This window comes from Triplophysa rosa, linkage group LG24 (assembly GCF_024868665.1).
Source record: "Triplophysa rosa linkage group LG24, Trosa_1v2, whole genome shotgun sequence".
NCBI lineage: Eukaryota > Metazoa > Chordata > Actinopteri > Cypriniformes > Nemacheilidae > Triplophysa > Triplophysa rosa.
This window is the reverse complement of record NC_079913.1, coordinates 10,075,945-10,099,707: the sequence shown is the minus strand read 5'-3', so window position 1 is coordinate 10,099,707 and position 23,763 is coordinate 10,075,945. Positions and strand designations below refer to the sequence as shown.

Sequence of the window (23,763 nt, the reverse complement as noted above, 5' to 3'; positions counted from 1 at the left end):
TGTGGAGTATAAACAGTCATGATTTAGGGCTGACCGGGTAATAATTACAGTAGCATCGGTGTTCAGATGAAAACTGTGAGGGTTTGACAAGGTTCCCCTTTGGAACGTTCCCCCCTGACGGAAAAAGGCTGTGAATTTTAATAACGCCTCACCTCGTGCAATCTGTGTCCTGCATGCATAAAAAGTCCTTTCAGAAGCGGCAGATCATATCTTTCCAATTCTGCTTATTAAGATTTAGAGCAGGATGTTTAAGGATCAAAAAAGACAGATCTTAATACAATCTCCCCGACTGAATTAGTCTGACTCAAGCTGAATCTGTTGGCTTCTAGAAGAGACCTAATTTACGCATTATTATCCATCCAACGTTCCCTTATTCCTCTAACATCATCATGAGTGATTATTTTTGTTACCACAACCCTATTACAACACAATAATCTCGTGAAACAAGCTCTTTTCAATTACACGTATGATGTAGAATTTCGCATTAGGCAAAACCAAGAAAACTGTGTAGTTTTGTGTGCGTTTACCTGTGTGTTAAAGGCCCCTGAAGACTCATATCAACTGTCATTTTACAATCTCCACTGGCTTAAAGTCAAACCAACCCTTGTTTCCTGACCTGACAGTAACCTTGTACTCTGTGTGAGGGAGTGTGTATGGAATAGAGATCGAACTACAATAAAGTATTCAGTCACAGATCATACCACAAGCAACCAAAAGTCATTTGAGGCAATATGAGTGACAGCAACTGTTGACATCATATGATCATTTAAAGTGATCCAACATCTTTCAATTTGCACAAATGAACAGTGACCATATGCACCAATGCAGTAACTTGTTGGTGTGGGCATGATGAAAGTGGAAAGGTATGTTATTCTCTATCTTTCTTTATGCCTTTTCTTTGCTCATGTGCTGAAATATAATAGTGATCATATACTACAATTTTTTAAATGTCTGAAAAACCAGGAGAATGGCCGATGGGTGACATTATGCCAATTAATTACAACTGAATGTAAAATAAAATAATAAAATAAAATGCAATATATATATATATATATATATATATAATAAAATAAAAAAACGTGACATTTTAACAATCGAAATAAATAAATAAATGTTATTTTCTATGACACCTCTACACTTTCCCCAGAATATATTTTGTATGTGGTTTCAGTTGTGTTGAATTTTATAACCAGCTATGGTACACAGTCCGCTATGATAAACATTACTGCCAGTTGGTGATCTCCAACAATAAAATCTGCCCCCATCCTTACACTGTATTCAAAATTCTGTATAATAAAACAAACAATACCTCTGAACTTCAAACCAGAATAGAGTTTGAGAAGGCTGTTCAGGACACATCCAATTTGCAGACTGATCATAGAGCTCCATAAATTTCTCCAAACAAAACTATTGCTTTTTCTCTCCAGTCATGTGTTGTCTTAGAATATAGTTAGTTGAATCCTACCCATCAGGGTGTCAGTAAAGCAAGAACTAATAAGAACTATACCACACATACTGTAGTGTCCAGCACATATCTCACATAGTTTGGCCAGTGGTTGCATGAAACGCTTTGCGTTCAGGGCCAGACAACTGCAACCAAAGCTTAGAATGCCAACAACTAATGGATACAACAGCCAACAATGTAGTTCATGGGTTTATCCATAACCTTCAACAACTGTTCACCCCATATCAGACATCCCGAAAACGGCCCCAAATTTTCTTTTTAAAAAAACAGACCCTATAAGCATAGATGATGTGCCGCCCATGTCCGTCTCAACAGCACTAAACACCAGTTGACCAGCTTTCAAGCGAGAGCAAGCAGATACAGTAGAAGACTCTACCTTGTGTTTTTCTTCTGAGGAGCTGCTATTCCACTGTGACCTGGTGGACTTGTGTATCGTGCGGTGAGACTGTAAAGAGGCATACCAGAAATTGAGAGAGAACAAGGGGGGAGAGGGAGGGAGAGAAAGGAACGAGGTTAATGACTGGATTGAATTTTTTCAAACTGTGGCATCTTTCTCTCTAATGCAATAAGGGAATCAGTGAAGAACCAGAGTTGGCAGGGTCGGGCGCACACGTGCAAACATAAACAGCATGGCCTCTGTGTGTGTGGCCAACACAGATTCACATGGTAGGTCGCTCGCAGCTCAAGTATGCGCTATTCTATCAACTGTCCTAATGTTCTAGTAACTGCACAGGCTTAAGGACAAATCACACAATCTTTGACATACCTGAATGCAAATGTGTGTGTATTACTGTAGCATGACTTGTCACGGTTCTCAGGGTGAGACACAGAGACAAGGACAGAGGACCCAAATGCAGACAGCGGGTAAGGGGTTAACACAAACTTTAATAATAACTAAAAATACAAAACAAGGACCCACGTGGGGGAACATAACAAAACATAGCAACACGGACAGGAACTAACTAGACTGAAAATAATAACATTTGACATGAACACTGTAAACTAAACTAACTACACAACAAGAACTCACCACGAAGACAAACACAACGCAACAGAACAATGATCCAGCACGAGACAGAAGACACAAGGGCATTATAAAGGGGACAAATCAAGAGGAAGCAGGTGCGGGGCATGAACTAATTAACAAACAATAACGAGGAGACGAAAGGGCGGGAACAGAGACGCCACACCGGAGAGTGGAAGACCAACAGGGACAAAACGTCACTCTCCACATAAAACAAGAGGTTCTATCATGGTTCTGCCACTAGGTCAAGAGAAGCAAGACAAGGTGGGGCAGAACCATGACAGAAGCCCTCCTTAAGGAGCAGCATCCTGATGCTCCTCAAGGAACAAACAAGACTAACAGACTGTGACAAAAAAACATTATACAAACAGACCAAAAACGTGATAATAGAAAAAAAAAGTCCAAACAAAGACATGGTGCCGGCACGAAGGCCGGCTGGACAACACATGGTGCCGGCTGGAGGCCGGCTGACGTACATGGCGCGCTGGAGGCGGCTGGACAGTACATGGCGCCGGCTGGAAGGCCGGCTGGACAGACATGGCGCCGCTGGATGGCCGGCTGGACAGGACATGGCGCCGGCTGGATGGCCGGCTGGACAGGACATGGCGCCGGCTGGAGGCCGGCTGGACAGACATGGCGCCGGCTGGATGGCCGGCTGGACAGGACATGGCGCCGGCTGGATGGCCGGCTGGACAGTACATGGCGCCGGCTGGATGGCCGGCTGGACAGACATGGCGCCGGCTGGATGGCCGGCTGGACAGGACATGGTGCCGGCTGGATGGCCGACTGGGAGACCGGCTATCACCGGCTGGGCAGGCCTGGATGTCGACATGACAGGACAGGATGTCGGCGGCTGGGCAGCATCTCCGACGGCTGGGCAGCGCTCTCTGGCAGCTGGGCAGCAAACAAGGACAAACACACACAAACAGTCGACTCGACAGGCCTGGGCACCAGCTGGGAGGCCGGCAGGGATCTTCAGCGGGAACAGGACACCGGCGGCCTCAACCCTGGAGGGGAATCCGACGACCTCAACCCTGGAAGGGAGCCCGGAGGTCTCGATCCTGGACGGAGTTCCGGCAGTCTCGACCCCGGAAGGGAGTCCGGCGGTCCCGACTCTGGAATGGAGCCCAGCGGCCTCTACCCTCCAAGGGAGTCCGGCGGATTCAACCCTGGAAGGGAGTCCGGCGGCATCGACCCCTCCCGCTGAGATCCCTCTGTCTGCTGGGTCCAGAATGGCTGGATCATTCTGTCACGGTTCTCAGGGTGAGACACAGAGACAAGGACAGAGGACCCAAATGCAGACAGCGGGTAAGGGGTTAACACAAACTTTAATAATAACTAAAAATACAAAACAAGGACCCACGTGGGGGAACATAACAAAACATAGCAACACGGACAGGAACTAACTAGACTGAAAATAATAACATTTGACATGAACACTGTAAACTAAACTAACTACACAACAAGAACTCACCACGAAGACAAACACAACGCAACAGAACAATGATCCAGCACGAGACAGAAGACACAAGGGCATTATAAAGGGGACAAATCAAGAGGAAGCAGGTGCAGGGCATGAACTAATTAACAAACAATAACGAGGAGACGAAAGGGCGGGAACAGAGATGCCACACCGGAGAGTGGAAGACCAACAGGGACAAAACGTCACTCTCCACATAAAACAAGAGGTTCTATCATGGTTCTGCCACTAGGTCAAGAGAAGCAAGACAAGGTGGAGCAGAACCATGACATGACCATCAGAAAGAACGAGAGGAAAATTTAGCTGTGACATGTTCACACTTAAAACTAACCCACACTGACGCAAAAGCTCAACTAAAATGTATGCATTAAATGTAATAAATGAATACAAATAAGCTACATAATAAAATAATTACAATTGAAGAGTTTGGTTCAAAAATGAAATAACTCAAAAATCATGTTTTATTTTATTGTGCATTCCAATTAATATCAATCAAACTGCAGTTGGTTGGTTTTGATTTAAGCCATAATAGCTAAAAAAAAAATACAGCTAACTAACACAACATGATAACATAATAAAAACATGAGTCATCTCATGTTGGAACCAAACTCTTCAATTGCTATAGAATTGTGTTGGTCTCCCATACTTTATGGTTTCATTTTACAATAGCTTTACACTCTTCCCAAATTTTAACATTTTAAAGTAATGCATTTTAATGATAAAGATAAAACATTACTTTTATAAGTATTAGATGTCTAATACATGTATGGTAAATGCAGTACTGTATGAATATATAATATAAAATGGCTGGTGCATTGCAATGTATAATATGCAGTACAGTAATAACACAAACACATTATATATACATTTCTAAAGTGCTCTGTATAAAAAAACACTTTATTCTCATTATATGAAATTCCTGTAAAGTTTTGCCCATTTCTGTATAGGAAGAGTAAATCAAGAATTATGTTTTTTTTAGCTTAGTTTAATTTTTAGTCATTAGGGCTATAAATACAAAATAATATAATTTAAAAGTAATATTAAGCCGATGGCTGAACGTTCTTGTGATCAATTATGCATTATTTAAACTGCAATAAATTTCAAGCCAACAATTTATAGATGTTTTGGTAAAAGTACTAATAAGGTTTCTGAACAAATTCATTTGAGGTCAGAGAAGACCATTGTCCGAGGCTGAGATGAATGAGCACATTTTGTCAAATCGAATTTATGATGGATAGAGGCACTGCTAGCAGGACCTCTACTCACACACACACACATATTAAAACACCCTAGGCAATAACACAAACACACACAAGCAGTTGTTGTCCATTGCAGGCCTCTGAGGTCTTTCCAGTAACTGACATTTGATTGACACCACCTTTGTTCGTTCTTAGTGTGTGTTTGTGTATGTTTGGTTGTGTCGTGTCTTGGAAGTAAATGTGTCTTGACAAGTTTTCGCATTTAGCGAGTTTGTGATCGAAGGTCACAAGATGGAAAGAGAGCGCGGAGGAGGTCTATGGATGGATGGAGCGTGATGAAAGTAAAAGCGTGAAAGACAGGCCTCTAAAAACAAGAAACGGCCTGTTGGCCTTGAAAGAGTTCAGGAGATCTCCTTGTAAACAGCACCTGGATGACAACACGTCATACTGGATTGAACCTTTCTGTGCTGTTTTATAGAAGATGCAATGTAGCTGTTACTGGATCAAACTGACTTCACTGTACATGACAAATAACATCTCAAGTCACAATTTGCTGTTTGTGACTGACCGTGTGAGAGAGACATGGTGACATGCTTGAACCATAACTTTAGAGGATGTCATAAAGTTGTACCTTTAAAGTTTAGGACCAGTTTTCAAGTTTAAACTGGGTCAAAATGAAAAGCATGAAAGATATAAAATGGTCAAAGTTTTTTGGAAGATGGTAGCAGATTTACTGCTGGTCAAGTAGTTTGTCAAAAAGCCTTCCAGAACTTGCATACAGTGACTGAAAATGTGTGTGTGTATGTTCAGAACAGAGGAGGAGACCATTGTGACCGCCATCATCGCTTTAACAAGTTTCTACAGTGAGTGCGTGACAAGGAGCTGGCTTAAAGTTACACACTCCTCCAAGAAAAACCCTGAAGAGCAACTAGGACTTCAACAGACGGAGAGGACGAGAGCAAGACAGCAAGTTAACAAGCATTGTAACCAAAGACAGCTCCAGAGAGACCCTAAGACTGTCTCTCTCTCTCATGAGAGAATGATCACATCCACATGATTAATGAGGTCCATCGTTTCTTCTTCAGCTCAAGAAGGAACTCAACCGAGACAGGATGGTTGAACTGAACTAAAACACTTTTTGCAACACAAGTTTGGAAGTACTTGGTGCATCTGACAATCACAGAAATAAATCTGTTGCTATGGGACATAGATGGTGTAGGCACATTTAGACATTACTTCACGGTGAGAAACCATACCAGCTGTGCTATAACCACAAAAAACTGTTTAAAATATATTTTTTATTTTTTGCAACTCATGAAATAATGATGTTTTAAATAACTAAGCCAATATTCCTACATTCATACAGTTGGTTAAAAAACAGTTTTATGTTGAAACCACATGACCCCCTGAATGTCACTTTCTGTATCTCTATAATCCTTTTAATTATTAAGAGCTTTTAGTGATAATCTGGTCATAGTTAATGTCAGGAATCACTTCGTTGTTTTACAATGGCACTGGTAACCAAAGGTTTTTGCTAATGAGTAACTGTGACTGTGACACATGACCAAAGCAGCTGAATTCTAAAAATAAATCATTTATATTATTATATACAATAAACATTCTAATCTGTCAAGTTTAGTAAATGTTTCTTGACAAACAAACATAGTCATCATCCTAGCAGAAAACACAATGAGAGAAGTTTGAACAAACCATAAAGAGTCAAAACTTACCTCACAAAAGAGAAATATTTCATTTTCAAAGCGGAACAGATAACTTCCAAAAAAGGAACTAAACATCTATAACATTTCACACTGTCAACTAAGAATGATGATCCATTACACAAACAGCTAAGACTGAAAATCTGTGCTAGCTAAACTACAAATAAACTACACAGCAAAGAAAGCGACAGTCAAACTCCTCAGTCAAACCCTCCTCTGTAACTGACAGCAGACAGGGTGTGTAACGGTCAGTACACACACACACACGCACACACACACACACACACACACACACACACACACACACACACACACACACACACACACACACACACACACGNNCACACACACACACACACACACACACACACACACACACACACACACACACACACACACACGCACACAGTTACTGTACCTATTGCTATCAGACTTTTTCCCATAGGACAGTGTGCTCTTCCTGTCCTGTGAGCTAGGGGCAGGCAGTCGTGAGCATGAGGCCACCTTGTCAAACCGTTCAACTCGGGACATGGTGCGCTAAGAGGGAGGGATGACACTTCACCCCCCATATCTTCTCCAGACCTAAAGGCACCGTAGTGTCCAGCCATTCCTCTCTCTCTCTCTCTCTCTCTCTCTCTCTCTCTCTCTCTCTCTAAGGCCTGGCAGTCACTCCAGCAGGTGTTGGCTATAGAAAGCCTGGATCTCTAAAACTGTAAATGGGAGCAGTGCCTATGGGTAAAACCGGCATGTGTGTGTGTGTGTGTTATAAAAAGCACACCCATCATTCCCAGGAATCTTAGAGATGTTGTACTTTGGTATTTAGAAGTTTATAAGACTGCCCAGCTGACCGGGTATCATAGTGTTAAATGCACTGATCTATATAAATGACTGGATTGCTCATGACGTCATTACACTGAAGCTACCGCGCCGCCATGTTGGTAGGTCCAAACGTTTTAATAAATGAATAGGGAGTTATAACATATTAATGATAAAACTTACCAGTCCCAGTTTTTATTTCTAAAGTCTCACAGTACATTCTTACAACGCAAATGCCTTAAGCATGTAAATGGTTAATTATTTATTAGATATAGAGTGAGTACGTTCATTTTCATTACAGTAGCGTACATATCAGCAGACTTACAAGACACCTCAACATATGACAAATGTGCTTATTCTGAAATCTAAAGTCAAATAAATACAGGCTGTATATGTTCTTTATATCATGAAGCTTTATTTCTAAACATTTACACAAGTGCCATTACAACAGTGTGCATTACACACTCACCTTCTATACATTGATTTCTATACATCGATATTCTGCCCAAAATAAACATAAACATTGGAAAGAACATCAGAAGTAACAATTATTTAAACACACTTGCGTGCCTAATAAGTTGAGAAACGGGTTATTTTAGATCGTCATTTTGACTGTAAGTCAATGGCGCTCTCTGTCAGTTGGGCATACCAAGATGGCGGCGCGATCGCTTCCGGTGGCTTTACCTCCTGCCGTTGGTTTAGCGTTCTAGGCACAATCCAGTCATTTATATAGATCAGTGGTTAAACGTCTCTTTCATTTTGGGCACACATAATATTGTAATGATGATAATTTAATATCAATCACATGTTTGTCCGAATCAGTAGAAACAGTTGATCACAATCCATTTGCTTGGTTGCTTGAAATGTCGTTTTCCCCAAATCCTGCCCCCAATAATATATAAGATATATATTAAACATCAAATATGATCTGATTTGCTGTGCTAATGTTACATTTTCGCTCCAAGCTCATTTCTGGCAATTTGTCGCATTACACGTGGTTAGCACATTTTACGGAAGACCATTTTAAGCATCAATTATTTAACTTCAAAACATGCATAGCAAAGTGATTAAACATAATGTGTTTATTGGCCCACTATGCAACACGATTCTGGCAGCGAGAAATGCTTTTTAAAATTGAAAATGCTTTAAAATCCCTCAGGAGTATTTTCAAGCATTTCTTTGCTCTTGGCAAGAGAGCACAGTTGATGAATCGCTCAGACCCGTGTGTTAACACAGCACACACACAGCTATTCAACTGCCCATTTTAACACCTGTAACCCAAAGCCCATAAACGTTTGAAGAAACACTTCCTTTAACCAGACTGTCTGAAGCTAGACAAAAAACTGATAGTTATCTCAGGAGACTGCATTCACAACAACATCCCTGGCCCAGTTCTGCATTCTGATGTCATATATTGTAAGTGGAATGCTAAACGTGTGTATGTGTGTGAGAGTCAGGCTGACACTCCAAGGTCCTCTGACCACCTGTCACTGCTGGATCTGAGTTGAGAGAGCTCCCACGGGCCTTCACAACCGAGAGCCAGCTGTTGTCTTTCACTCTCTTGCTCTTCTCCTCTCTCCTGTGTTCACACTCAGCTCTTTCCTCTCTGTCATCCACCCAACAGCCTATGCTGACAATGAGCGAGAACTCAGCATTACAAAAGGCACACACGTGGTCTTTCTGCCTGTCCCGCACACACAGACGCATTCTGGGTCAGGTAACCCGAGAAAGACTGTGTTCTGCTACTCATGTGTGGCATCTCTGTGAAGCTGCTGCTAAGATTACTCATCTATTTACATCACACTGATGGCCTTCCCTTTTTAACCCATGCATACTGTATACTCTGTGTACAATTCAAATTGAATTCTGTTGTACCAAATTATTCAATAATAGCAGTATATATTAATATGTTTACTAGTGCTATCAATCAAGATTAATTAATTAATCAAGATTAGTCGATTACAAAACAAATGTTTCTGTTTGTATATAATATATGTGTGTGACTACGACCTGGCGTCCACATGTGTGGACATCACATTTTTGGTTGTGTGCACGATAATACTTAATTCTATGTAACTGGAACCTGTTATTCACAAACATGGACCTTTACACTGCCATCTGGTGGTGTCAGAAGAGAAAAACACTTTACATAAAAATGTCAAGATGGCGGCGGACACATCTGAAAAATAAAGGCAGCTATGTCAGGCCAAAACGTCCAAAAGGTAAAAAATGTAATAAAATGTAATTGTTGCTTCTTGTTAAGTTATGCATAGTAGTGTTGTATGATTAATATGGCATGCAAATTTGACACATTTTTGCAACAGTAAAGATGTACTATGCCTCTAAACTTGATGTCCACACATGTGGACAATGGGACTTTGCTAAGTTGAAAATGTAAAAATGTATTAAAAAATAATGAAATAATTAATGTTTTTAAATAACTGTGAAAACTAGTTTGGGAAGAATTTGTTTGAAAACATCAATTTACACAACGACTGCAAGCAGTACCATGGGGCCAAGCCCACACTTTGCCCAGCCCTTCCCCCAGTGTACCCACAGCATTCCCACACTTACCCAAGTGTACCCACAGCATGCGCACACACAACCCACACTTCCCCCAGTGTACCCACAGCAACGCGCACACAGCCCACACTGCCCCCAGTGTACCCACACCCAGCCCATACTTCCCTCAGTGTACCCACATCATGCCCACACTTCCCCCAGTGTACCCACAGCATGCCCACACATGGCCCACACTTCCCCCAGTGTACCCACACTTCCCCCAGTGTACCCACATCATGCCCACACTTCCCCCAGTGTACCCACACTTACCCCAGTGTACGGCACACTTACCCCAGTGTACCCACAGCATTCCCACAGTGCATCCGCAGCATTCCCACAGTGTACCCACAGCATTCCCACAGTGTACCCACAGCATGCCCACAGCATTCCCACACTTCCCCCATTGTACCTACAGCATGCCCACACACAGCCCACACTTCCCCCATTGTAACCACAGCATTCACACACCAGTGTACTCAGGCTGTTAATAAAATAGATTTATACTTTATTACACAATGGTGTCTTGACTGTTTTCTGTGGATACAGACCGATTGTCCACATGTGTGGACATCGTTTTTTTTCAAAAAGTGCTTCATGTTCAAATATAATATTTGGTTATTATATTTATTGGTTCCTCCTAACCCCAAATAGCTAGAAGAAATCTAAAATGCAAGCCAAACCAAAGCTCGGGTCTTAGGAGGTTAAATATTAATTTATATATAAATATTTATATATATATGCATGTATGAGTGTGCATTCATATATTCATATAAATACACACCACACACATATTTTATATAAACACAAACATCTATTTTGGAATCAATTAATCGCGATTTGACAGCACTAATATTTATTGTATAGTCAAGGAATACTGCTAATGCAAAGCTTCAATGTTTTATTATTAATAAAAGCTTTATTTGCTAAAATAAAAAATAAAAAAAATTAAATAAAATTGAACAAAATTAAATAAAATAAAAATCGATCATTTTGACCCACACAGTGTATTTTTTGGCTATTACTACAAATGTTCTTGTGCTGCTTAAAGAGATAGTTCACCCAAAAATTCTGTCTCATCCCTCATTTACTACCATAGTAGGGAAAATAAATACTATGGGAGTCAATGGGGAATGAGATCTGTTTGGTTACTGACATTCTTCCAAATAACCTACTTTGTGTTTGGCAGAACAAAGAAATTTATACAGGTTTGGAACAATCTGAGGGTGAGTAAATGATGACAGAATTTTCATTTTTGGGTGAAGTATCCCTTTAAGACTGGTTTTGTGATCCAGGGTCACAAATGACAAATTGCTTGTGTTTCTTGAATGAAACAGCAGCATGCAACATACACAAGCAATTTCAAATAGTCTTTTGGTCATTCTTGATTCCCCTAATATAACAAAACTATCCGATAAACTTCTGTATCAACAGAACCGCCGTACCTGGACTGCATGTCTTGTGTTTTATGCTGGCTCACTGGCGCCGCCCCGGTGCTCTGATGAGTGACGTGCTGCTGAAGCTCCACTAATGACTGCAGATACTGCTGCTGGTGCTGCTGCTGCTGCTTGTAGCGGGACAGGATGAAGAACAGACCCAGAATGCTCTTCAGATTCCCATTACACACCTCTGAGGATCAAAAAAAAAAAATCAGGCATGATACAGTTATCCTTTAACAAAACTTTTTAGTCAAAGGACATGGACACACTGCTGTTGATGTTGTCACACCGCTGATCATTGACACTGCGTCACATGTGTGTCACGCTTCTTATTGTAGGGAAGTGCAAGTTATGTTTATACTCATCGGTTGTGAATATGGAGCAAACAGATGCTAGTTCTGTTCTCTGAATGAGGAAGTAATGTAAAGTGTGTCAGAAGAGCGGCCACACGATGATAATCGTCTGTCTGGAGAATCCCAGTTTGGCACAGTCATTTGACTGTCTGTAGCATTTCTAGCGTGTCGGAAAAAGCCTTGTATTAGATGCTAAAGCTTGTAAACAGTCGCAGTTAATGACTGCATCTGACTTTTAATTGCAGCATTTTTATTTTTTCAAGCAGATGCTGAATCAATAAGCGAGGCTTTGATGTAACATATGGAATTTAGGAGCTGAACCACTAACATCCTGATTGGGAGCCAATGCAAATGAGCGCCGATCGGCAGGTTAGGTTGCAGTTAGGGCAGCTTATTAACTTTTCTGAAATTGTAGTTGTGAGGCTGAATAATAGCCAGTCCGGGGTAGCTTAGATCATAGATATAAAACATTGATGATGACGGCAGAGCCATTGATTGTCTGCGGTCTGCCTGCCAGCATTGCTTTCTTCCCTAAACCCATCTGTAAAATGGATCTGATTCATACGTTTCGCTAATGGTAGGTGCCGAAAGCAACTGAAGAATAGAGGTACTCGGCGCTGACGCAGTGCTAAAGAGAACATTCCGGTTTCTTTCTGACAGCGTTTGTTCCGGCCGTCAGCGTTGTTTGGGGTTATTAATCATCCCGAGGTTCAATTTGGGAATGTGTGCTGCTGTAATTTGTATTTTACATAACAAAACGCACAGATCGTATCTTCTTGAACATATTTTCTGAATTGGGTGACAAAAACCCGGCACGGGAATGTTTGGTGTGGTTGCACATTAAGGTCAACAAGGTTTATTTTGAAATGTTTATAGATATTTATGCTGGCTGGTTAATTTGTAAATACTTTCGGTTTGCATTAAAAGAAGAAATTACTCTTTTTCACAGTTGCTACGAGCAACAGCATATGGAGCACATTTGGATTTTAGCAAAGGTTTTAGCAAGGGAGCTGCATTAGACCTGAGTCAGATTAAGCGATTAATGCGAAATACGGATTTCCACCAATGTCAGCGTATTTAACTTTCTTTATTAAATTAAAAAATAACTACAGTTCTGTCACAGTACTGTAGCTACTATAATTATTAAATTTACGCTAAAATTCTAATAAATTAAATGAAAGTTTTTAAAAAACTTCATCATTTCGTTTATGACAGGGTTTGCTATTACAAAGTATAGTTTTGGTGTAGTAACAATAACTTTAAGCGAATAGTTCATCCAAAAATAAAAATTCTGTCATCATTTACTCACCCCCCAGTTGTTCCAAAACGGTCGAAATTTTGTTGTTCCGCTGAACAGAAAAAGAGATATTTAGAAGAATGTTTCTATGCAAACAGTTCTAGGGCACTACTGACTTCCATAGTAGTAGGGAAAAACTACAATGGTCGTCAATGGTGCCCCAGAACTATTTAGTTTCCCATATTCTTCAAAATATCTTTTTTGTGTTTAACAGAACAAAAATATTACACAGTTTAAGAAGAAATTGAGGGTGAGTAAACGGTGACAGATTTTCATTTTTGGGTTAACTATCTGTCAAGACTTGCGTGGAGGAAGAATCCAGATGCAGGCAGGCAGTGATGAAGGGGTTAACAGAAATACTTTATTGGACATTAAACAGAAACAAAAAACCCACGAGGGGGAAAAGGCGGACACGGTAACAGAACAAGAACTCAAAACAAAACACTTCCCACGGGGGGGCAAAAATAAACTAATAAACCAAACAGCGACACAACGTCTTAAACCAAAAACACGGCAGGGAAAAAACACAAGAAACTCACAGACTACGGACAATCACGGACAAGGCAAGGAACGAGGGCACAAGCACAAGGTAAAGGTAAACGTACAATCCACGAGCACAGGACAAAGAAACATGAGGGCATTTATAGGGAAGACAAACGAAGGATAACGACACAGGGCAAGTGAGGGTAATCAGACAAGGCCGGGAAACAATACAGGAAACGAGAGGGGCGGGGCCAATGACGAGACACTGGAGAGAACTCATATTATTGTCAAAAGGACAATAATATGTTTCTCACCACACATAACCAAAGACTTTGTCATGGCTCTGCCACAGGACCAAGAAAAACATGACTAATAGAGGCAGAGCCATGACAACTATCCATTTAAGTAGCTGGTAGAAAAAAAACATCCTAACTATTGTACTCTGGGTCAAGATGACAATGTTCTGGTCACATTTAACTTAAAAATCAAAAGAAACAAAATCATGTATATTTAGTTTAAAAACTAATTAAGGTTAATTAAAATGACAACCATGATGTTTTTTATACAATGCATTCGCTTCTATATGAACCTGTCAAAATTGATTTGCAACTTGATAACATGGAAGTAAAACCTGGCCATGTGGAAGTAAAAGTTGGTCTTTAATATAGAGATTATTTTTGTACAGAAGTTAAATCTGGAATCATTGGGCCTCACTGTCTTTTCAGATACCTCACACACCGCACAATGTCAAAGATGTGTCTGTTAAGAGGGGTTCATTATGGGAAGTGAGGAAAGGGAAGTGTGAATACATTATCTGAATCTATTTACAGAGATGTGACCTTGAGTACTTCCTTCTTCCTCAAGTGTCTCCATTCACTGGCCACAATAACAAGATATGCAAATACTTATTACTTGTTGTAGAAGTAGGCCTACACATGGCTCCAGACAAATATATTGCAAACAAGTAGTGACTACGTTTGTGTTTTTTTTTTTTTGTCATTTTGGGGGGGCAACAATCCGAATATCTATATATTTATATATATTTAGTTTTTATTGTAGAGCACAAACAATTGTGGCATGACCATTCTTCAAAACGTCACCTTTACGTTTCACAGAAGAATGAAAACAAGGTTTGGATACAAATTAGATAAAGAAATCTTAAATTATGATAGAACTTTATTTTGGGGTGAACTTTAACAATGTTGTTAAGAAGTGAAAAGGTTCTTTGTTTTAAATCATCCGCTACTAAAATGAAGATCTTGGGCTTTCCATATTAATGACTTTCTCTCAATTCTACATCCTAATAAGTTCTTAAAGGTCATTCATCTCTTTATGACCTGTGTGGAGTTTTATTTGAGCAAATAGGTTTAACAGCTCAGAGGAAGTGGCTACTCAGTTATGCCCAGCTAGCATGGACATCAAGTTCGTGAGTGTCTCCATAAAAGTTTGTGTTAGTTGTCATGGTGGGTTCACGGTCAGGTCAACAGTTAAGCTGCCTCTTTTGACCCTAACTAAAGACTGACCTGCTCTGTAATAAACTGGATCTTTTCACAAGATCTTCACGGCCACCGAGATCAAAGCTAAAGGTGCTTAGAGGTCAAGGTGTGCCTTGTACTTAGAAGCACTCAAAACTGACGTCGTGCTGGGTTTGTGATACCCTGATACCCAGAGCACAATATCACGGCCACCGCAGCAGGAAAAAGGATATTGAGACTTGTCTGGAGAATTACAGCTACATTCGGCAAGAGTCAGGAGGTGAAGTGCACAACTACTGAACGGTTTGCTTTTGGGGGGTTGTTTTAACAAGAAAGTCCTGTAAAAAGTCCTAAACTTGCAATCAAGAAACACATTCATAAGAGGATGAGAGACTCGGATGTTTCTATCAAAAAGTCCTTTGAAGGCAACTTACAATAAAAGTATGGGGTCATAAAATATATGTGGATAGCATTGCTCAAAGAACTTGATATGTTTGAGCTTATAATGAATCTCTGCATTTTGATTGCACTCTTGGTGTTTTAACATATCTGAGCAAAGTTTGAGCCTCTATTTCCTTTCCTTTTGTAGCGCTGTCAAGGAGAATAACTGAGATAATAGCGAGACCTCATTTGTTGCTGTGCTCATTCTTTGCTTTGGGTTCTTTTAAACAAGACAAAGCGAATAAATACAACATTGACAGGGAATCAAAATGATTCACATCTCCGTCTGAATCAGTCTATTTGACATATTATCAGTGGGTGGATTTCCAGTAGCAATGTAAATCTTAGAGATTATTCCATTCATTTTTCTTGGAGAAATCCAGCACATCAAACACTTTTATTAAGGCCCAGAGTCGCCATGCCTCATAAAATACTAAACACAAGCGTATGCTAAGCTTCAAACCCAAAACGCTCTGAAACCCACAACTAATTCAATTAAGGCTACTACTCCCAGAGCTTTAGGAAAGATGCTCAGCGCACACACACCTAAAAAAGGTGGAAGAGCAGGCGATGAAAGCTCTGAGAAACAAGCTGGGAAACCCAATACTCTGTTTATTTATGGGCTCTTTGAAATAGCAACGCTGCGCAATCATAGCTACATTTAGCAGGACAGTGAATACAGTATCCAAGCTGCTGGCTGTGGGAGCTGCTTTTGGTTAATGGTATCATTCAACACACTTAATGCACTTGAGCTCTTATTTATGCCAAAAGTAAAGTCAAGGACCTTTGTGGTTTGTCAATGCAGCAGTTCTGAGAAACTTGTGCCTGCAATACTTAAGGGTGAAGTGCGTCATTTCTGCACCATTTCAGAACAGGCGGGATGTCCAAAAGAATGACAATCAAACAAGGTAGTCTCACATCATTGGAGATTGAAGTTGATATGTTGTGTCTTTCAAACAAATAGAAAACAAAAATGTACAATGTAATCAAATAAATCTATAAAATAATAAAATGTTATGGGTGGTTGACAAGTTGTTTCTATGTGGTTGCAAAAATATTCTGAAAGGTCATTGATGTGGTACTGTGCTGTTGCTAGGGTGGTCAAGGTGTTTACTAAGGTGTTTCTGAGTAGTTGCTAGGATGTTATGATTGTTTCTGAGTGGTTAACTACTGTACACACAATAGCCAAAAGACCCCCACACACTTTCAGTAAAAATGCTTTGTCCATGGCTACAATTCTTGTTTAGCATTCAAAGTTCAATGAATGTTTCCACTTGTTTCATCATCTACCGGGTACAAAAAAGTGCAAGCACGAGTTACATGCCAAACTTTAAAACACTGGCTTAGTGGCTTTAAAAAACCTCTTACCCTAAGCATGGGCAATAATAATAGTGAACGTTGTCTTAGCAAGCACCACTAATATTGTAATACAAATACTGTCTCTAAGAACTTTATATAGCTGTAAAGAATCTTTAGGTGTCAAGAAATAAAGTAAATAGACGGATCTTACCTTCAGCGGAGAGCCCTTGGACACTGACTCCTTTGGCCCCTAAGAAATTCAGACAAGCCTCCACATTCTCAATCTGGAAGACAAAAACAAAGAGATCAGCTACTGTATACAGCTAACTCACCAGCACATGGTCATGACACTGAGGTTGTGGACGGTGCGGGAGCATGTGGCAGTGATGTCAGAGAGGCAGCTATTGAACCTCACATGCATTCCTGCCAGTATTCAGACTTCAACAAAGCCTTTTAACGAGTCTGGTGGTTTCTTCCCAGAAGGTCGCTTTCAGTGATATTGTATTGACGTGTAGGGCGGCTCAACTGCCGTCTGCGCGCCTGCGAGCATGCCAACGTTCTGTGGGGACGCGTCCACGGCTTATTGCCCACAAAGGCCCTTTTGTCACCGGCAGTCAGACAGTGTCACAACCCTGCATAACCTTTGTGTGTCAGACCTGGAGTGTGACATTACGACGGCAGTTTGTCACACCTACACACACGTGCTGACAGACGCTGAAAGCATGCGTGAAGAACAGCGTTGTGGCCCAATTGAGGGCTGTAATAATATAACACTCGACTGCCTAAAAGTGTAGAAACTACCCGGCGCCTCCACTGACACGTGCACGCAAGTGGTTCATGGGTACACAAAGAGGGCTTTGCCCATGTGATATGCATGGCTCACATATTTTGTATTAGCATAGGGCAGAATGTTGGGGAATTCTTACAGCAGGGTCAGGGGTTGGTCAATGCGCCAGACCGCATAATAATATGCGAAGAGGGCAGTATTATGTGTAACTCATTGTGCTGTGTGTTGGGCCTGTGGACACAACAGGCTTGTGAGAGAACAGTTGAGTCGGCTCAGTCATGAGTCCCTGAAGGATTGCCTATGGGTACAATTAGATTAATACTGTCTATATTACACAGTCCCACAAGGCAACATCACTCTAATGCCATTTTCCTGTGAGCCACTGTAAACATCCGTCAGTGGTTGATTTCAGAATTACAAAGAACTGTTTTAAAGTATTTATATAATCAGTAATAGTTATTATAGTAATATTTATTATTTATTATAAAGTTGAAATGTTTGATGATTTAAAAATGTGTGTTAACAGTTATTTATTTGTAATACAGTACAGTATTCCAATTTGGGAAATCTAATGAGAATACACCTTTGATCATAATAATTACAGTACAAAACTTTCAAAGCATTTCACATTATAGCAATGAGAGTTGTGGGGGAAATGGCTCATTTTAATTTAAAATGCACTAAAAACAATGAAATCTTTTTTTGTGTGTTTTTTTATGACAATATTTGTTTGTAATATATAGTAAGTACTTAAGTACTTTAGTGCGTACTAAAAACTCTGTTTTTATCAATTTATTAATTTATTCCCCAGTGCCATTGTTTAATGTTTAATTTGTCTTATTACACAGCTCATTGGAATACTTGATTCTGATTGGCCAGTCGCGTCATTCCAAGGTTTGTTATTCCCAGATAACAACCGCTCAAACTAATAACGCACGGTAACCCGGACGCAACAAATTATTTTGACGGGGTTTTTTTTACAAATTAAATATAAATATGTCTTTTAATAACATGTATGACATTTTATTTACAAATGATTCAACCAAATTGAATGTACGTGACATTTGAACGTCGTTTCTTACCTTAAAACCGAAAGTAAATGGCTTTTCCTCGCGGAAGGTCTGCATTCGGTAAAAATGAGCTAATAAAATATTTCAAATTCACATTTCATGTCCAGTTTTTTTCTCATGTGGCAAGTAGCCGTGTAATAAGCGCGATAATGTACAAGCAAAAAATGTTTTAAATATTGGCTATGTCAGATTTATAGTTGACTTCTCTTCATTTATTTGCATGCTTTTCTTCTTTTTATTTGTTCATGTTCATGTTAAATTTGATCAAACAAAAAATAATAATCTAATGCAAATATTAAAAATCTCTGATCATATAGTTGTTCTAGCAACATCATTTGAAGATAACCAAGCCTTCATGATAGATAAAGTGACAACTGAGTGCTGTATGTGCAACCTGATCTGTTGCTTATAAAATGTCTCTCATATACAGTACGGTACAGATGGAGCGTATAACAAGAAAGATTGATGTAAATTTATAAAACTGAGTGAATTCTCAGTATATAAGCTTTATATCATGGTCTCCATTTTTTATACTACTTCATCTGAGTTGACTCCAGAATTCAGGGTCATCGCGGGTAAAGTCTTATAGCGTAGGAGTGAAACACAGTCTTATAGACAGAGACACAACTCCATCCAGTCTCCTCTGACCTCAGTAAACCACAGTGACGGAGTGGAGGCAGTTAGGTCCCCACACATGCACACAAGCATACACGAGGCATCGCATAAGAATGAATGAGCAATTGTTAATGCAACCAATATCAACAGCATCTTGTTTCTCGGCGTCCATACATCTGCCCCACCAGCCTTAAAGGCCATTTTTCAATCGACACACATCCCACACACAGCTGCACACGCAAAGAGTCTAAAGCACTTTAAAGGTTTGATTATCTCCTCTCATAAACTTCTTTTAATGGCAACATGGTGGCGAACACGTGTGGCACACCAAAGACAGAGCTGGTTTCCATTGCAGTCTCATTAAGTCAAGCAGGCACCCATACACATGGGCACCCGGCGACACGTCCCGACCCAAAATTGAATCAGACATTCTCAACTCCGATGAAATGCACTTAACACCATCAACCATAATGTAACGCTTTTAGGAGTGTTTATGATATTCAAAACTTTGTAGGGTCTAAGCAGTGGACTGCACATTTGTCGTAAGTGAACTCTTTTGATTGACAGGTGTGGGAGATCCTCATCTGTAGATGCTTTATAAGGAAGCGGGGCTTGCCACACGCAAGGAGATCACCAAGCTCGGGTGTGTGTTATGGATTTAATCCCTTAAGTACCGTTGGAAATTCCATCCACGTTCAACGGCGGTTTCGTCAGCCGATCGCACTGTTTATTTTTAGTCTGTCTCTCAGTCTACAGCGATGTACACAACCATAAGCCGTGATTCTATACGCTGGTGAGCAAAACTCTCGGCAGCTTTAGACCAAACCGAGCAAAGCTGGAGGTTTTTTTAAAACATGTGGGCTTTTAACAACTCTCTGGGAAAGTCAGATCATCTATTTTTCCGACATAAACTGACGTTTTCCCACACCAGATATGTCATTAAAAGCAATTAGGGAGGAGAATGTTTAGATGAGGTATATTTTCACAAAATAATATCGAGAAATTTAAAGGCAAGCACTTTTGAGGGCCATTTAAAAAATGCATCAGCTTGCATCTCTTTTTCGAGCTGCGAGCTGTTCGAAGTGTACGGTCATTGCAAATCGCAATTGTGATAAATCTGATCATGTTTAATCCATGCAACACACTTATCAGAGAAAGCCTTTAATGCAGAGTAAATGTTTGCACTTGGGTTCGGCTCTGTGGATCCAGATGCTCAAGGGCCCAGCTAGTGGCATGCGGCAAGACTCCAAAGATATCGAATATCTGCAGGCTAAGCTCTGGCTTTGGAAAGTGTTGCTCCAACACTACTGTTAAACACAAATGGTGTTTCACCTCAATTATACAGCTCTCATTGAAAATCACTCAGATAAATGCAGCATCTGCATTCTCTCTGGCACTTCTGGTTTTTCAGAGAGACAGCTGCAAGCGTTTGGTGTGATTTCCTTTCCTCTGGACCAGATTCCTATTAATTTAATGACATGTCAATCAGTACATTAACACAAACTATCAGTTTAATTATAAAGTATGGCTACATAATTACATTATGCACAACTAAAGTCTGACTTTGCTTTCTGAAAAAAACCTGTGCCTCGTCATTTTTCTATTGCTACCATTAATTCATACAACCAAAAACTGAAATGTTTGTCATTTTGCACTAATAGTGTATTTTTATCAAGCTATAAAACTGACATTACGGATGGACAGAATAAAAAAACACCTTGAATGAATATATTTTCTCATATATTAAATATTGCATTTAATTTATACCGGCAAGATTAAAGAGGCAGTCATCAATAAAAGAGACCTCAGGTTGCCAAATTCAGCATATCATCCCAATGGGCCCAGAGACAAACAAAGCTGAAACATGCTGAAGCCAGCCAATCACAGCCATTAAATTCCCATGGCCTCTTCTGTCGCATTAGCAAGTGAGTGGATCAAGCTGCAAACGTTGCCCGGCGCAAAACTGGTAAAGGTGCAACAACAGGTGGCCCATCTACAACGTGTGCAAGATTCTACAATGCAGGTCCAACATTTAGGACAAGGTACAGTGCTTGCAATTCTTGAGGGAGTTTTCAATAAGAACACTTGAGAACAAGTGGGTTGTTGTCATATTATTTCCACCCCAGAATGCTGATTCTAGGTAGGCAGGGATAATGTTTAATGGTATTGTTGTTATACTGCTTAATAAATACTGTGTATCATCCCCACTACGTCGACAAAACAACGTATGTGAAACAGCAAGCAGTGTGTAATATTTTTATAAACCAGTGTGCTACATTGTTGTTGAGGTTTGACACATGACCTAAACAGGTTGAGGTTGAACATTATGTTAAAATATATATGTGACCCTGGACCACAAAACCGGTCTTAAGTAGCACGGAAACATTTTTAGTAATAGCCAAACAAAATCATTAGGATATTAAGTGAAGATCATGTTCAATGAATATATTTTGTAAATTTACTACCGTAAATACATAAAAACTTTATTATTGTGATTAATATGCATTGCTAAGGACTTCATTTGGACAACTTGAAAGGCGATTTTCTCAATATTTCAATATTCAATATTTGCACCCTCAGATTCCAGATTTTCAAATAGTTATATTTCGGCCAAATATATACCATATATAATATATAATATCATATTAAACCATATGTGACCCTGGACAACAAAACCAGTCTTATGGGTCAATTTTTCGAAATTGAGATTTTTACATAATCTGAAAGCTGAATAAATAAACTTTCTATAGATACATGAGTTGTTAGAATAGGACAATATCTGGCTGAGATACAACCGTTTAAAACTCTGGAATCTGAGAGCGCAAAAAAATCAAAATATTGAGAAAATTGCCTTTGAAGTTGTTAATCAGGGGCACTGTGGCAGACCATCCACTCACAAAAATAAAGTTTTTATATATTTAAGGTAGGAAATTTACAAAATATCTTCATGGAACATGATCTTTACTTAATATCCTAATGATTTTTGGCATAAAAGAAAATCGACACTTTTGACCCACACAATGTATGTCTTTTACTAAAAATGTTCCCGTGCTACTTAAGACTGGTTTTGTGATCCAGGGTCACATATATCAATGGAACGCTTATTTATTCAGCTTGCAGATGATGTAAAAGTCTCAATTTCGAAAAATTGACCCTTAAGACTGGTTTTGTTGTCCAGGATCACATTTTTTATTTTATTTTAAATGCATTTTAAAAATGAATAAAAAATTTGACTGTATGGTTTACATTTGAATACATTTGGGTATTCCACAAAAAAAGGTTCATACTCAGCATAGTATGTACTGTATGCTGCACACTAGCTTAAAAATGTTATTGAAGACACAGGCATGAGTCACGAGAGAATTCTATGTACAAATGACATAAATCTATACATTCAAATGACATATACAAATGTATTTTCTAACATCTTGGAACAAAAGAAACTACTAAATCAAATCAAAGGGGCTCAATGATGAAACCCACTGTAAAGGCAGTACTGTATTTATTACTTAAGTCAGTCTCATAAATGAGGCTTGTGACAGATTTGTTCTTTTTCCACATTGCACATCGGGCTCTTTCATATTTCCATCTGAAATAGGGTTTCTGCTGTGCATATTCCCCTCAACGTCTGTTTTATGGTTTCATCCGTGCATATTTTCGCCTGTTTTCCTTGATAGAAACAGAGTTGCTTTGGGATTTCACAGGCTTACTCTCATAGTTGTCCCTGTGTGGTATTAAGCTCCTTATTATTGCTGAGCAGAATTTAAATTCACCATTGAAAAGCCTTCAGATGAGATGTAATCAGAGGTTTAGACTCTTTGATTTTCACTCTGGGAGAGCGGATATTTGGAGCTCCATTAAAATGTCTGTCAAATATGTTTGCCCACGATATAATGAACGAACATTTCCTTCACACGTCTAACTACAGAAATGTCCTGGAAGACGTGATTACAACAGGACACGGAAATTAGATTTTCAAAGCGCGTCAAACATGACAGCGAACAGGAAAGACGTCGGAACCCACCGACCTCAAGGTAATTTCTGAGGGGTTGAAAACTAGACAATTACCAAAATGATTCCCTGCCAAAAACGATGTTGAAGATCCATCAATCCAAAAGGAATCCTTCCAAAGAAGTCGAAGCACACTCGCAGTCCAGTGAGAGTAAACATATCTGACAGGAACCAATCAGAAGCATGTCTGATATGTCCACAAGCCGGGTGTAAGGTCAACGCTAATGTCAAG

General features: G+C 39.8%; 1 protein-coding gene across 11 annotated transcripts in view; it reads right to left on the bottom strand.

The window, feature by feature from the left end:
• nav3 (neuron navigator 3) overlaps positions 1-23,763 on the bottom strand; it is a 280,821-nt gene that overhangs the window by 66,166 nt on the left and 190,892 nt on the right. For 10 of the 11 annotated variants that reach the window (XM_057323584.1, XM_057323574.1, XM_057323576.1 and 7 more), the window contains 3 exons: positions 17,260-17,332; positions 11,707-11,890; positions 1,842-1,910 (listed from right to left, as the gene is read on the bottom strand). In XM_057323584.1, the coding sequence (XP_057179567.1) occupies positions 1,842-1,910; positions 11,707-11,890; positions 17,260-17,332 (326 nt within the window). The remainder of the gene's footprint in view (positions 1-1,841; positions 1,911-11,706; positions 11,891-17,259; positions 17,333-23,763) is intronic. The other variant, XM_057323583.1, reaches the window with a different exon arrangement.